The following is a 16,253-nucleotide window of genomic DNA, read 5'->3' as shown; positions in this document are numbered from 1 at the left end:
TTTTATTCCATTTTAACTTCATTTGATTTCAGTTGTTCTAGAAAGGTCCAGAGGTGCTAAGATTGTTCTGGTAGTTTCTATTGCCAAGGGTTAGGCTGATGCCACACATGGCGTAGGGCTGATTTTTTCAGCAAGTGGAAAAACGCTTGCCGAAAATTCAGCCCTACACCTGCTACTTGTGCCTGCACCCGAATGAATGGAATACGCTCGAGTGCAGGCACATGTAGCCGATATACGCATGAAAACGCGAGACTTTGCATTCTCACGCGTTTTCATGCGTATATCGGCTACATGTGCCTGCACCCGAGCGTATTCCATTCATTCGGGTGCAGGCAAAAAAAAGGGGTGCATAGAGTGCAGCCCCAATATTATGCATTTTCAGGTTTGGCAGCCATGTACTTATGTGCAACCAGACATAGGTATCGTTTTATTCAGGGGAACTTGCAGATTGATGGTTAGTAAGTTTTTGGTAGTTGCCATGGAGATTTTGGGGAGAAATCTAGGTTTGTATCTGGTTTTTCCTTGATTTCTGACCAAAGCGCTGACTTCTGCAAGGGACTGCGGCCACAATTTTCCATGTAGAAAGAGAAGAGTGGTGTCTTTGAATAGCTGAAGCTGTGCACTTTTCATAAATATATAGTTTGCGGGGGTTATTTCACAGGGTGGGGGTGTGTTTAGACTAAATAACTGCAGATAGAGCACAGACCCCCCTTATGCATTGCCCCTGTTTGGGGGCATTTGGTGGCCACGTCTTTATGTGCACCCATACATATTCAGGGGAACTTGCAAATTGAGGTTTAGTAAGTTTTTGGTAGTTGCCATGGAGATTTTGGGCAGAAATCTAGGTTTTTTATCTGGTTTTTCCTTGATTTCTGACCAAAATCTAGGTTTGTATCTGTTTTTTTCCTTGATTTCTGACCAAAGTGCTGACTTCTGCAAGGGACTGCAGCCACAATTTTCCATGTAGAAAGAGAAGAGTGGTGTCTCTGAATAGCTGAAGGTGTGCACAGGTATTTCACAGGTAGGGGGGGTTAACACTGAAAAACTGCAGGAAGTGCACATAGAGCGCAGCCCCCACATTTTTAGCTGTAATTGCCCTTGTGCATTGCCCCTGCTTTGGAGTGTTTGGTGCCCATGTCTTTATGTGCACCCACATAGGCGGAGGGTGACTTTTTTGTTTGGGGAGGCTAAAGATGGCCCATACACAGACTGACCTACAGCTAATGTGAGACTTAGTGGATTCGCTGCTGGTGTAAAAAATTAACCTCCCAACTACCTCTTGCCGTTCCCACTGACTCCCAGGGATACTGTACAAAAGTGCGGGGGTGCTTTTTTTTTTACCCTAAAATGTTTAGGATGTAAAAGTATTCATACGTGCACTTTTGTTAGGGGATCTGCAAACATTTGTGTTTGTGATCAGTTAGCTTCAAGGGCTAGTTCGTATTCGAATTCACTTTTATTTTTAATGGTTTTTCAGTTATTTAGCTTTTTGTTCAGCAGCTCTCCATTTTGTATTTCAGCAGCTATCTGGTTGCTAGGGTCTTATTTACCCTAGCAACCAGGTAGTGGTTTAAACAAGAGATGGGAATATGAATAGTTAAGGGGCCTACTTGGAAAAATAAGTAATACAAAATTATAATAATAAAATTGTAGCCTCACAGAGCAATATTTTTTGGCCCCCATTTGAAAGAGGCAGAACAGAGGCAAATTAGTCAAAAAAATTAATTAGGAAGACCAATTGCAAAGTTGCTAGGAATAGGTAATTCTATAACATACTAAAGGTTAACTTAAAAGTAAACCACCCCTTTAGATGTGTTTATATTAGTTTTATAGCAAGAAAGGCAGTGGGTACTGACTCCCCATTATATGCAGTGAGACGCAGTCCTTATTTACAAAACCAGCACATTATATGCAGTGAAATACAGTGGGTACTGAGGGCAGATATTCAGGCCCTGGCACTATAACACTGGCACTGATACACAGCACTGTCCCCACTGTAACTAACTAGAAATGAAAAAAACAATGACAAAAAAAAAAATTAGTAAGTGCAAAAAACAACAACAAATATATAAACACACAATGAGCTTTTGCAGGGGAAAGAGTTAACTTTTTTTTACCCTCCATCTGTTAGGGTAGGGGATAGATTATAAATTATTATAGATGTCAGGTCAGGAAAAAACAATTTAATGTCAGCTAGTGATTCTTTAGAACTGTATAGTGCCTGTGTATAGTACCTGGGTATAGTGCCTGTGTATATAGTACCTGTGTATAGTGCCTGTGTATAGTGCCTGTGTATAGTGCCTGGGTATAGTGCCTGGGTATAGTACCTGGGTATAGTGCCTGTGTATATAGTGCCTGTGTATAGTGCCTGTGTATAGTGCCTGTGTATAGTGCCTGTGTATAGTGCCTGTGTATAGTGCCTGTGTATAGTGCCTGTGTATAGTGCCTGTGTATAGTGCCTGTGTATAGTGCCTGTGTATAGTACCTGTGTATAGTGCCTGTGGGATGAAAACTTCAGCAAAAGTTGAGAGTTGGTTCTTAGGTAAAGTTACAGCTGCAGATTCTTCTTTTCAGTCTTTAGTTCTGTACTGCTTCCAGTTTGCAAAATCTCCCGATCCCTGTGTGCATCTGTGCTCTGATTGGTCAATTTTACTGTCTGTCAAGAAAGCTGTGCTCTGATTGGACAATCCACAAGAAGAAAGATCCCATTGGAGCACAGCAAAACGGGCTTGCAAGAACAGATGCAGAAACGGAGTAAGGTTTTTTTTTTTTTTTGTTTGTTTTTTTTTAATGTGCCAAGCAGGTTTGGGGAGGCTTAGCCTACCCTAGCATTATGGAAAATCCGCCTATGTGCACCCATACATATGGGGCATCATTTTATTCAGGAGAAGTTTGTCTTTCAAATTTGCCTTTGTTAGAAAATTTTTATGAGATTTTTTTTTGTCAAATCCACATTTGATCATGCGTCCAAGTTTACGTTTTAGAAAAAAAAAAAAAATGTCATAAAAAGTTCCAAATTTCACAATGCACTGACAAAAGGTATTTGGCTTTTGAGTGAAAACTACTTTACACCTAGAAACCTGAAGGTCTGTAGTTTCTAAAGATACCAAACATGAGGGGATATTTTAGATTTACATATAAGTTATGCTGCATCAACTGTTACAAGCGATTTTCCGCTTTGTTCTGGTGTGATATTGTACTAAGTATTGCCTTAGTTTGGGGGTTACTTCTGGACAGGAACTGTGGGGTACCACCACATATTTGGTATCATTGGACTTGGGAGTATCAGGGCTTTTACAAACAATAAAAAAAAGTGTGTAAAATTAACTTTTCTATGGAAAAAAACCTCAAAATATACAGAAATTTTTCATAATTTTATTTTTTTTTACATATTTCACCCAAAATACACATCATATCTCTAGAAAAGTTATAAAATTTGGTATGTATGTCGAAGCCCAACTAGTGACGAAAAAAACGATATATAATTTCCCTAGTTTCATGGAGGTTTTCCTACCAAAAAACATTGTTAAAGTGAATGAGTACAAAATGCTTAAAAAACGTCTGGCACTGGGGGGAACCGAAATGACGAATTCGGCTGGCACTTAAAGGGTTAAACCTAATAGGATTGTTTTGGCTCCAATAAGGATTAATAATGTCTTAGTTGGGATAAAGTACAAGCTACTGTTTTATTATTAGAGAGAAAAAGGAAACATTTTTAAAAATGGGAATTATTTGACTAATATGGAGTCAATGGGAGATGGCTTTTCCATAATTCTGAACTTTCTGGATAATGGGTTGACAGATAAGGGGTCCGATACCTGTATATCTTAATATATGTGTTGTATAATTTACAATTTCTAGTTTCACAGAAAGCACAATTTATAACATTATGTTGCTTGAAGTTGTACTCAGCAAAGTACCAAGCACAGCTAGAGGGCCCCCAAATCAGCATACAAATATATAGTGCCCTGCCTCTACCTCAGGAAGTGACTTGCACGTGGAAGCAGGTAGGATTCCAGAGACCTTGCATTCAGCCAAAGTGTACCCAGTCGTTCCCCCTAAGTACACATTATAGAAATAATTCCCAAAAACGACATAAATACATTGTGCCTCATAAGAAAGGTCCCACCTGCATCCCTTAGGCCACTGTTATACTACAGCATTCAAAACTCTCCTAAGCAGCATAAATTTTTTTTGTTTTTAGAGAAATGTATTAAGAATGATTAAAGTTTTAGTGTTTTATAGTTCTTGTGATCTCTGCTCTAATATACAGTTTGTCCATTTACAAAATTACAAGACACCATCTACAGTAGAACCCCCATTTTACGTTTTTAAGGGGACCATGGAAAAAAAATGTAAAATCAGGGAAATGTGTTAGACACATAAATGTAAGCTATTTAAAGGAAATAACTACAGGAACCATTTTTTATTTGCAACTGACACCCCATTGCTACATGACACTGACATAGAGGCACCCCTTCCCCCCTTCTACCTAAAGAGCATTCAGCACTGACACCCCATTGCTACATACAGTAACACTGACACAGAGACACCCCATAACATTGACTTCAAAATGTACATCCATAACTCAGCACTGTATTGTTCCTAAAACAAAAATCTGTACCATTTTACAGAAAATCCGCACCTTGTAGCTTGTACCTTTAATGAAGGACTGGTGTTTCTGTTTCCCCCATGCTTGTGCAAATCTTGCGATATTTTGTAAGCTCCTGGATAGGTGCTCATGCGCAGTGTGTATTATGAGGCGATAGTGGTGACGCTGACCTTCCCAAGATGGCACCTGCGATCGCAAGACATGGGGAAACTTTGCTTCCTAAAGTAAGCATCTTTTTCAGATTAAAATGAAGCGATTTGCTAGGGCGAGGCATGTTAAAAACAATGTAAAATGTGGGAAATACAAATGTAAAATCTGGGAAGAGAGCCCATAAAAATGCATACAAATTGGTGGGACCACAACAAAATGGTGTAAATGGCGGGAAAACATTAAATCCGGGGACAGAAATTCGGGGTTCTACTGTATATTAACTATACAAAATAGGTCTATACTGATGGAAAAACTGTTTTATTTCTGTTAATGACTTGTTGGCCACTGGTCTCCAGATGATAAATCCCACACCTGCTTTTAAGCATATCCCTGGAACAACAGTTTGCTCTTCACTTTATTAGTAATATTAATGTAATACTAGTTTAGAAAATTCCCAGATGTAAGCCTTAATGTGTTACTGGCCCTTTTACAGTGTGAGGAATGATTAGCCAACACATCAGATTAGGTGCTTGGGATGAGACTATTTTATGCTGTTGGCAGCATCATATTTGCACAGGTGCATATGCTCACAAGCACTTTACCTCTGACAACCTAAATATGAACAAATACTGGTTACTTACAACTAGTTCATGATTCACTGTTTTTTTTGTAACTGCTAAGCTATTGTATATATGTGTGCGTCTGTGCGTATATAGATATGTATTCTCTCTATTTTACAGAGGAAGTGTGACTTGGGCAAGAATTATGAACATTATACTGTGGATGTTTGGCAGTGCTGTTTCTTCCTTTTTGGATAATAGGTTTTTAGATAACAGATGCAGAGCCTTTATAATTCAAAAAATAAAAACTTCTTTAATATTCATGTATTTTATTCTTGTGAGATATTATGTGTTGGGCCGGGTTCTTTATGCATAATATGAGGGCATGTTGATTTTTTGTGGGAGATTCCTTCTTTCTGGTAATCCAGTATTTCAGATAAGAAATCAGATCATATGCTTATAGTTGCATATCTTCAATACAGATTATAAGAAAATATAATTCGCATAATAGTGTGGCGTTTCTTGCCTATGGAAGCTTACACCTCATTACATTCTCATGAATATTAAAGCAGCTCATACACAAGGGGTAAACCTAGTGGTTTATTTCTCAAAATATCGTCAACAGAATACGGAGGAATGCAAAAGTAGTACAAAATGATGTTAACTTGTGTAAATCCCATGCTTATTGCTCCTCCTGAGATAATTGGAAAGCAATGTAGTAGCATTCTGTCAGGTGATGTAATATTCCTCGCTGATGTCTCGCCTCTCGGAATGTAACTTCATCTCCACATTCACACTTTCTAAATATGACCAAGGAGCTTTCTTGATGGAAAGTTAAGTAGTGTGCTTTTCCCCTTCCATTCTTCTTTGTCTGTGGTGAAACAGCTGCTGATGTACGAAAAATGCAGTCCGTCATCAAGCACGCTGAGCCCAAGAGAAGCAGACAAGATGACTGTAGCTACCCCTGTCTGCCTTGGCAGTCTCTGTTTTCAGTGTAATGAAGAGCAGGAGAACAATATTCTGTAATTAAGGATTCCATTAAGTTGAAGAAAAGAGCAAATGGGGATGTTTGTTCTCCAGGCTGAAAAAATGTGTCTGGGGTGGAGGTGAAAAAGAGGGAGGGCAAGCTAGTGGTGCTGTTAAGGGGAGAGGTGGGTGGAGAGACAAAGTCAGGGCTGTTTGTTGAATATACTGTTAAGGACTGTTACCATCCTAATTAATCAAGTTAGAAATTACAGCTGTAGTTGGTTTCCCCCAATTCTTGTTATCAATTTTCTTCTCCTTTGAGACAAAGCAAATATAAATTTTGTGTTCATTTGTCACTCGTTCTTTGACTTCAGCATCTCTGAAAATAACAATGTAGCACAAAAGACCAGTATTTACCTAGTTGTAATGTGGGTTGCCATGGTGTTTTGCAAATTATTGCAATTATGTTCACCATGCGAGTCGCCCTTGGTAACTGGCGAAAAAACTGATAATCCTGTTTTGAACAAAAGGTCAAATTGCTGAATAGAAAGTCTTGATTAAGTAAAAGATGTACAAAGTGGAATTATTTCCTACCATTCAGAAATAGTTCTTGATCGGGTTTGGTTAGGAGGAGGGAAGGGGGTGAATAAGTACATCTGTTGATTACTGAAGTACAAAGCATTGAAAGGATGTTGCCTTGAGCCTTTCATGTAGACTTAATGGTGGCTTTTTTGTCAAATTTACCCATTTGCTGCATTGAAAGAGGCAGCTGCATTTAAGCTGGGAAGATGGTGCTTTTTCAAGTGTTCCGTGCATGGAAAGTTCTCAGCAGTGTCTGTAGTTTACTACTATCCTTCTGGTATACTCATAGCAATGAGCTGCGTTTATGTCTTTCTCTTGTAAAACCTTCTGACTGATGATCTAATAAAGTGCTCTTATTGAACAATCTCTCATCAGCTGCTCCTCTGCTAGGGCAAAGTCCACATACAAAGCACAGGTTAATTGAAACAGTTGTCTTGTGGATTTCTGCACTAATTAATATTATGGACAAGCTATTGGACAAGTTTATGCTGCTATATTAATGATTTAATGAACCAAGGTGTTCTTGGTAGCATTGTGATGGTAGCATCAAGTTGCAAGAATGTGTGCCAGTTGATGCTCATTGAGAAAGCTGCATCAGCAACTGATCATTTCCAGTTCAGGAGCAATTTAGATAAATGGCAACCCATTCATCGCAAATTTGGCCATGGGTATAGATAAATGGTGCATTAAACCTAGATTATTGCCTTTTGGGGTGAGCAGTGACCATGTCCTGTTGCACTGTAATGTGCCCTAGCTTTTGTCTGTCTGTCCTCCTTCATTTTATCCTATACAATATGATTTACCCAGTCAACTTTTAAGCCATTTTGGTTCACTTGCACATTCTTTAGAATTCTTAAATTCTTTTACAGAAATAATTTTTTTGTCCTGTATGACACCCAGTCATCCTGAGAGCCCCATTTAATGCCTACATTAACTATACATGAAGGTATTGTATTGCTCAGTTATCTTTGCACGTTAAGAAATTTGGTGGCTGGACTTTCATCATTGGTAATTTGATCGACCAAGTCATTGAATGCCTGTGACTGTACTACCCTTAGGGGTTTAAATGCTGGGGAATTGTTGAACTGAAGAAGCCACTTGGATGAAATGATTTCAATAAAACTCAAAGTTCAGTTGCTTTAGACTCATTTCTTCTAGATACTGTATATCATAAGCTGGGTGAATGAAAATCTTCATAGACTTTAAGGACTTTTAAACTGCTGTTAGCCTAAAGAACATGTGTTTTTGTAAGTGCTACTGACTCACAACCAGCATTTTCTTAATGTTCCTGTTGATTGGGAGAAATCATGATTAATTATTGAGTAGCATTACATGCTGGCTGTTTATTTAAACATGATTTTTTGAGTATTCTATACATATTTTTAAAAGCTAATAACTTTAATAGGAAGACTCTCAAATTAACCATAAAAGGCAAAAGCATGTGTCTGTCTTGAGGTTAAGAAAATAATATTCTTATAAGTGTCTAAATATTCGTGCCTTTAAATGGCCTTCTTCAGATGAAATGCTCTAAAAACTTTGGAGAGCCTGAGAGAGTGGAATGAAAGCTAAGCAAACCTTAACAAGTTTGTGGGTTTACATTCTGTATCTCCTAGCAACTCGTAGGCTCAGCCAGTTCTCGTCTGGGCTTTGGCCTTGTTTACTGTCCATTGAAACCATTCTTCAAAAGCACAGAAGAAATTCGGTTTCATTAGCATCATTCTCAAGGACAAAATAATTAAAGTTAAATGAACAAACATTGCTCAGTAATTTGCCCTAGATACCTACTTAACCATTTGTGACTCGTGTGAGTCTGTTTGAGAAGCTTGAAGGCTCAAGTTGCTGTATGGTTAGTGCCATGTGTTTTGCAGAATGATTATCATTCTCATAGTTTATTAAAAACCGCAACAAGTTTTTAATTAATATGAGACTTTTATTCAGTGTGTGATACATCATGAAAATCTTGTCATAGCACAGATTATTAGCCTTATTCTCCAACAGCCCAGAATAAAGGACTCATTTATTAGCACCAGAATGCCTGGTAATTAAAGTGTGTGGTGAGTTTTACCAGCACCATTGACATCCATACCTTTACATTTTCCCAGTTAAGCAGTATGGTCCAAATTTGCAAGCCCCATAGTGATGAAGTATAAAATATGTGGGGTAAGGAAATGTGGAAGTGGCTGGCCCTAATTTGGTATGCCATGGGTGTATCCGAGAATTACCCAAAAAAAACCAAAACCACTATTTATATTGGAGATGTTGATCAATATGTGAATCTGTAAACAGGATCTGAGATTCTGCAGGGAGCAAAAATATAGGCATGTGCATATTTAAGTGTGAAACTCGGGGCTCATCAGTCGCAACCACAGGTCAAGTCTTTGCATAGAGAAATGCTCTAAAACATAAAATGCATTTAAAAATTTTTTTAAAAAATCATCCACACATTCTGTATTTTAATTCTAATTTATTTGTAAAAGTGCATGCCCTGTAGCTTATGTTTGTGCCATGGGTAAGCTCTATGGCACAGGTGGACCTCGGTCTCTCAGTTTAGTCTGGTGCAGTTACCAGTTGGGGTTTGGGAAGGGAAGTTTTGGTCTATTTATGGCTGAACCAGCCTGTTAGTGCCTGTGCATTTTCTCTTGACCATTTACCACCCCCTCCTTGACAGCCCCTCTGGTTGGGTCGCAATTATGGAGCTGCAGAATATAGGTCTGGATTGAAATTGTTCTTACTTGCACATTGCAGTTAATGTGTAAAGCATAATATTTTATTTAAAATACTTGGTTTTCTAGTAGGCCTTTTAGGACTGGGTCATAAATATGTATGACAACAGAACAATATAAACCAGGACCTCTGCATCAAAGAAAACATTTTACATGCACAGGATATAAGTCAAAAGTATGTCAGGTCATATTAAATGTCTATGTTTTGTCTCACTTGTCCTTTAACTAGAATGGGAAACTATGCATTTGACGCAGTGTAGATGCTATTTCTGGTACAGCAGAAGCCTGGGCATGTCATTAATAAAGTAAAGCAGGGTACACAGACCTATTTGCTGTTCATTTTATGTTTTGAATAAAGCACTGTATTCACACTGTTATCATAATGTTTCATTTTCGTGCATAATAGCCTTGGTTACTGTGATTCTGTTGAGGGAAATTACTAGATAATAAATGTAAACAGTTAAATAAAAAGGACCTTTTGATGTCAATGATAGCTGAGAAGCTTACTTTTGTTTGTCAGATCTTTAGAGCTTATTTTTTAGGCAGCAAGGTAAAGTTTCTATAAAACTGAATGTTTTTAGTAATACCATTGTGTTTTCAAGTGGGTTTCCAGGAAGTACTGTGGCACCAATTTGGCACTGATTTTGAATGTGATTTATGGATATATAAGCTTTTTAGTATCCTTCTGGGTAGAATAGGGACATTTTTCAATATAAGGGACACTTGGTGGACACGACACTGGACTTTATAAGAATTGGGTCCTTTGTCCCTATGGTTGATCAGTTTCTTCCCCAGCCCCTCCCTTCTAAGACATCTTATTTTTCATTTTTAAGGCAGGAGGTAAGGGAGACCTATAAACCCCGCACCTGCATTTGAAATGCAGGTTTGAGCACACCTAGAGGCAGCTTAAGGTTCCATTTTATTCTGCCTGGTTGTACCCACCAGAATTCAAATCTGTGTTTAAGAAAAGCTTTTTATTGAGTTTTCTTTTTTTAAACACAGCAACAATTGAATAAAGAGCATGCATTGTTAGAAACACAAAACACTCCCTGTGGGTTTTAATTAAGGATGCGTCGAACCCATCAGCTTGGCATTTGGCTGAATACCAAATGGAATCCGAAAATCAGAAATAGCCAATGCGCGTGCAAAGCAAACTTTTTTGCTTTATACAGAGTTTGGATTTGGTTTGGCCAGGATCTTGGATTCCGACGAACCCTGCTAAAAAAAAAGGTTTGGACTTGGCCAAATCTGGGACTCTGTGCATCCCTAGTTCTAAAACAGCCAGGACACTATCTACAAAGAGTTTCTCTTCATGCTTGCATTGGCTTCCTCCACATACTCTCGTTTTGAGGGAGGTTCTCTAGGCTGAGCCAAAACATTGACTTAGAATGAACATTTGTTATTTTTTTTTTTTATAACGTTCCCTGTGTTGAGTTTTTTAATGCTCTAAATATCCTGGTTCAGTTATTGGACCAGTTATCTAGAATGCTGAAATATAAATAAACCCAAATAGAATTTTTAAAAATTTAAATTATTTAATTATAATGGAGTCAGTGGGAGATGAACTTCTTGTAATTCAGAGATTTCTAGATGACAGATGCCATACCTGTGCTACAGCAGCACTTGGGCTGTTGACCACTTTATATTTTATCGATGCAGCGTTCTATCAGTATCACAGTGGGGAATGTATAAATGTACCCCCTATTGTAAAATATAAGGATATTATAAGTCACCAAGAAGTTCGATAAAAGCATGAGGCTAACTGCAGAGTGCTTTTATACAGGTCCTGGAAATCTGTTGCGACTTCTAATATACTTAGATTTTATATATAATAGGGGTTTAATAGTCTAAGTTTCAGGGAGTCATGTGATAGAAATGACATATCTAAGCACCAATTATAGCTGATGACATCACTAAGCGTTGTTAACCCTGCATTCTCATTCAAAACCACTAGTTGCTAAGGGTACACTGGATTCTAGCAACCAGATAGCTGCTATAGTCCACAACAAACAGCCCTTTAACAAAAAAAAGCAAAATTAAAAACTATATACAATTAAAACCAATTGCAAATAGTCTTAGATCATACGAAAAGTTAATTTAAAGGTGAACCACCCCTTTAAGGGAAGAAAGTGGTCTTAATTTTTGGGGCATTTTTGAAAAAATGGCATTGTACTTTAACTTATTTTTTTTCTCCTCCACAGGGTTGGCTTGTATGTGAAGAAAAAACCTGCCAGAACAGAACACGACGAGTTCCTCTGAGCTTCTCCCGCAATGGGCCGATATGCCAAGCTTGCACTAAAGCAACGCTAAGATCAGAGGTGAGAGAAATGGTGCTGTATATGTCCCTAAGGACCTTTGTTTAAATCCAAAAAGCACAGAGTAATGTTATAGACAACCCATTGTGCAACCATAATATTAATTTTTCTCATGTACGCAAATTCTTGACCTGCAAAATTCACCATTTCTTAGAATTAAGAGGAGAATTTGGCATTCCTCCATAAGAGAAGCAATCTCAGATCTTCCAGTCAGTGGGGAACTATTTCAGTAACAGCACTGCAAAGGGCAGGGCCTATTCATTATTCTGTGCAAAATGAAATTTGCAGAAAAAAACAGTAATAAAGCTGTGTAAAATAAATGGACTATTTCACCGTCTGACCACCGTTATTTTACATAAGTTCTGGCAGAAGAAAGAATGTGTTAAAAAATTATGCCGTTTTTCGCTGGGCAAAGCCTGATGGACTTTGTCTCCGTGGTTTACACAGCATAATAAACAGGCCCGAGGAATTGGAGAGAGAGAGTAAAAGTATTAGGCAGACGTTCTGGACTTAATCCAGTGTTAGGTGGTGGTGTGTGCAGGGTTAATAAGAGGGAATTTGTTCAGGGTCTTTAAGGCCCAGACAAGCTTTAAGGTTGTTGCCTGTCATGATTGAGGCTCAAACAGAGCTGGGGTTTGTTAATGTGAGCAATAGCATATTTGCAAGGCTCTATAAACCTCTGCGTGTCAAAGTTTATCTGGCATAAAACCAACAGCAACAGGTTGGCCAATGAAAAATGCCGTTTTAAAAGAAGTGAGAAAAGCATCAGGCATTAAAGCACAAGTAGTTAAAGGTGGTAAGTGGAAATAAGTCTTATGATAAGTGAATTCCTTGAGCAGTGACCCTTTACTCTGATCTCCCCTGTGCAACTACTAGTTATTTCTCATTGCCCTATAATGTTGCCAAACAACAAGTCTCTGCTAACACCTGCTTAACTTTAATCACTCAATAAAATTCCAACGTTTCGATCACATCTATGTTATGTTCCTTAGGGAATTGGCCTATTAAAATCAGTGTTTCTAAACTGAATATGAGTGTGGTGCTTTTTCTATTTTTGAAATATATATATATATATATATATATATATATATATATATATATATATATATAATAATATCATTGCTTTTTTCTGAGCCTCTTGGAAATTGCTCACTATACAGGGATCTGTGTCAACTTTTGAAATGTAGCCGAGCTCATACAAGGCTAAGCTTTCTCTTTGGACCCTTGAGTGTGCATTATATAATGTTATGATTTCTTTGTGATAGCTTCTGTCTGTGTGTTGGAGGCCTAAGCTTTACTTGGCCTCAACTAAGCTTATTATGCTTTTGAAAAAAAAGAAATGAAAGCTAGTTGTAAACCCAGTGGCTTACCACTTGTGAATGATTACAGATTTTTTTTTTTTATTATTCTTTTTTGTTACCCCTCTTACTTCACCCTTCCCTGCTTTTATTTCACATTACAGTGAACGGTTACAGCACATCTAGGTTCCAAATATAGTATGAAATATTTTGCTTTCAGATCTATCCCTTATTTAAAATAAATCACACTCAACCTTATTTTTAATTCTTTTTGATTACTGCGCCATTCTTCAAACGTTAAGAAAGAAAATATATTTTTTTTCTTAATGTAAATAAAGGTATTCAATGTCAAACATGTTCTTTTCCATTTTTTATTAACAGTTTATTAAAGTGATACTTGCAGGTTCCTGTAACCAGCACTATGTCAACATGTCTATACAAGTATAGGTAAGCTGTTATCCACAAAAGTATAGGAAGGCCATCTCCCATAGACTTCATTTTAAGCAAATAATTAAAAAAATGTAAATTGACTTCCCTTTTCTCTGTAATAATAAAACAGTACCTTGTACTTGATGGTAGCCGCATGAATCCATATTTGTGGCAAAACCATCTATAGATTGTCAGATTGGCTATTGCTGCCTAAAATAGGTTCTATTGTTTCAAATAGTCAGTGTACATGGGATTATTATTGGCTCAGCTACATTTCAAAAGTTGATGCCCCAATAGATTCCTGTATACTGGAATATGGAAAGTGTAGTGTTGTGCCAGCTATTGGGTACAGGTATTGCTTTTCATGAGCAGTATTATCATTTATTCATTTATAGTCTGGGCTACATGGTCAAATTTTGTATGTAACTTGCCCCTGTAGTGCAGTGTTATTCTGTCACTGCCTGAGTTTGATAAAGCACATTCCCTGGCCCCTTGTTATTAGTAATATTTTACCTATGCAAGTGCATACATACAGTGGTGTGAAAAACTATTTGCCCCCTTCCTGATTTCTTATTCTTTTGCATGTTTGTCACACTTAAATGTTTCTGCTCATCAAAAACCGTTAACTATTAGTCAAAGATAAAATAATTGAACACAAAATGCAGTTTTTAAATGAAGGTTTACGTTATTAAGGGAGAAAAAAAACTCCAAATCTACATGGCCCTGTGTGAAAAAGTGATTGCCCCCCTTGTTAAAAAATAACTTAACTGTGGTTTATCACACCTGAGTTCAATTTCTGTAGTCACCCCCAGACCTGATTACTGCCACACCTGTTTCAATCAAGAAATCACTTAAATAGAAGCTACCTGACACAGAGAAGTAGACCAAAAGCACCTCAAAAGCTAGACATCATGCCAAGATCCAAAGAAATTGAGGAACAAATGAGAACAAAAGTAATTGAGATCTATCAGTCTGGTAAAGGTTATAAAGCCATTTCTAAAGCTTTGGGACTCCAGCGAACCACAGTGAGAGCCATTATCCACAAATGGCAAAAACATGGAACAGTGGTGAACCTTCCCAGGAGTGGCCGGCCGACCAAAATTACCCCAAGAGCGCAGAGACAACTCATCCGAGAGGCCACAAAAGACCCCAGGACAACATCTAAAGAACTGCAGGCCTCACTTGCCTCAATTAAGGTCAGTGTTCACGACTCCACCATAAGAAAGAGACTGGGCAAAAACGGCCTGCATGGCAGATTTCCAAGGCGCAAACCACTTTTAAGCAAAAAGAACATTATGGCTCGTCTCAATTTTGCTAAAAAAACATCTCAATGATTGCCAAGAAAATACCTTGTGGACCGACGAGACAAAAGTTGAACTTTTTGGAAGGTGCGTGTCCCGTTACATCTGGCGTAAAAGTAACACAGCATTTCAGAAAAAGAACATCATACCAACAGTAAAATATGGTGGTGGTAGTGTGATGGTCTGGGTTTGTTTTGCTGCTTCAGGACCTGGAAGGCTTGCTGTGATAGATGGAACCATGAATTCTACTGTCTACCAAAAAATCCTGAAGGAGAATGTCCGGCCATCTGTTCGTCAACTCAAGCTGAAGCGATCTTGGGTGCTGCAGCAGGACAATGACCCAAAACACACCAGCAAATCCACCTCTGAATGGCTGAAGAAAAACAAAATGAAGACTTTGGAGTGGCCTAGTCAAAGTCCTGACCTGAATCCTATTGAGATGTTGTGGCATGACCTTAAAAAGGCGGTTCATGCTAGAAAATCCTCAAATAAAGCTGAATTACAACAATTCTGCAAAGATGAGTGGGCCAAAATTCCTCCAGAGCGCTGTAAAAGACTCGTTGCAAGTTATCGCAAACGCTTGATTGCAGTTATTGCTGCTAAGGGTGGACCAACCAGTTATTAGGTTCAGGGGGCAATTACTTTTTCACACAGGGCCATGTAGGTTTGGATTTTTTTTCTCCCTAAATAATAAAAACCCTCATTTAAAAACTGCATTTTGTGTTTACTTGTGTTATCTTTGACTAATAGTTAAATGTGTTTGATGATCAGAAACATTTTGTGTGACAAACATGCAAAAGAATAAGAAATCAGGAAGGGGGCAAATAGTTTTTCACACCACTGTATTCAAACCTATTTTTTAGTTTTTAAGGTTGTAAGATAAAGTTGCCAAGCCACCATACCACATCAAATTAAACTCTGCTTGGTGGTCCCAAGTATTTACCACCAGTCTTTTTTTCATAGAATGCACCTCTGCATGGTTACATTTCTCAAGAACAGTGTAATCTGAACAAAGCATTGTGTTCATAGGCCTCTTCACCCCCATTTATAGGGGAGCAAAACCTTAAATGTATGGTCGTTCTTGTTACAAAAACAAAAAAAAAAGATTAAACCTGTTGCGAAATGTGCAACTTTTATTAAATAACCCTTTTAGTCTGCTGCTGATAGTATACAGTGGGTAGCAGTGTTAGGGGGGAACCCCAATGCCAGTGTTCGAGTACGTATCTTGACAAAACTTAACTATGCAGCTTCAAATACATGATGAATGTAAGGTGCACTGCATAGCAATTTTTGGGACTTCGTTGCACCTAATTAAGA

General features: G+C 38.0%; 1 protein-coding gene across 4 annotated transcripts in view; it reads left to right on the top strand.

Annotated features, from left to right (window-relative positions):
* pola1 (polymerase (DNA directed), alpha 1, catalytic subunit) overlaps window positions 1–16,253 on the top strand; it is a 151,903-nt gene that overhangs the window by 94,062 nt on the left and 41,588 nt on the right. For all 4 annotated transcript variants that reach the window (XM_012957632.3, XM_031896704.1, XM_031896703.1 and 1 more), the window contains exon 35: window positions 11,795–11,911. In XM_012957632.3, the coding sequence (XP_012813086.2) occupies window positions 11,795–11,911 (117 nt within the window). The remainder of the gene's footprint in view (window positions 1–11,794; window positions 11,912–16,253) is intronic.

This window comes from Xenopus tropicalis, chromosome 2, assembly GCF_000004195.4.
Source record: "Xenopus tropicalis strain Nigerian chromosome 2, UCB_Xtro_10.0, whole genome shotgun sequence".
Taxonomy (NCBI): Eukaryota; Metazoa; Chordata; class Amphibia; order Anura; family Pipidae; genus Xenopus; species Xenopus tropicalis.
Note: the sequence above shows the minus strand (reverse complement) of the source record. Positions and strands in the feature narration are given on the sequence as shown.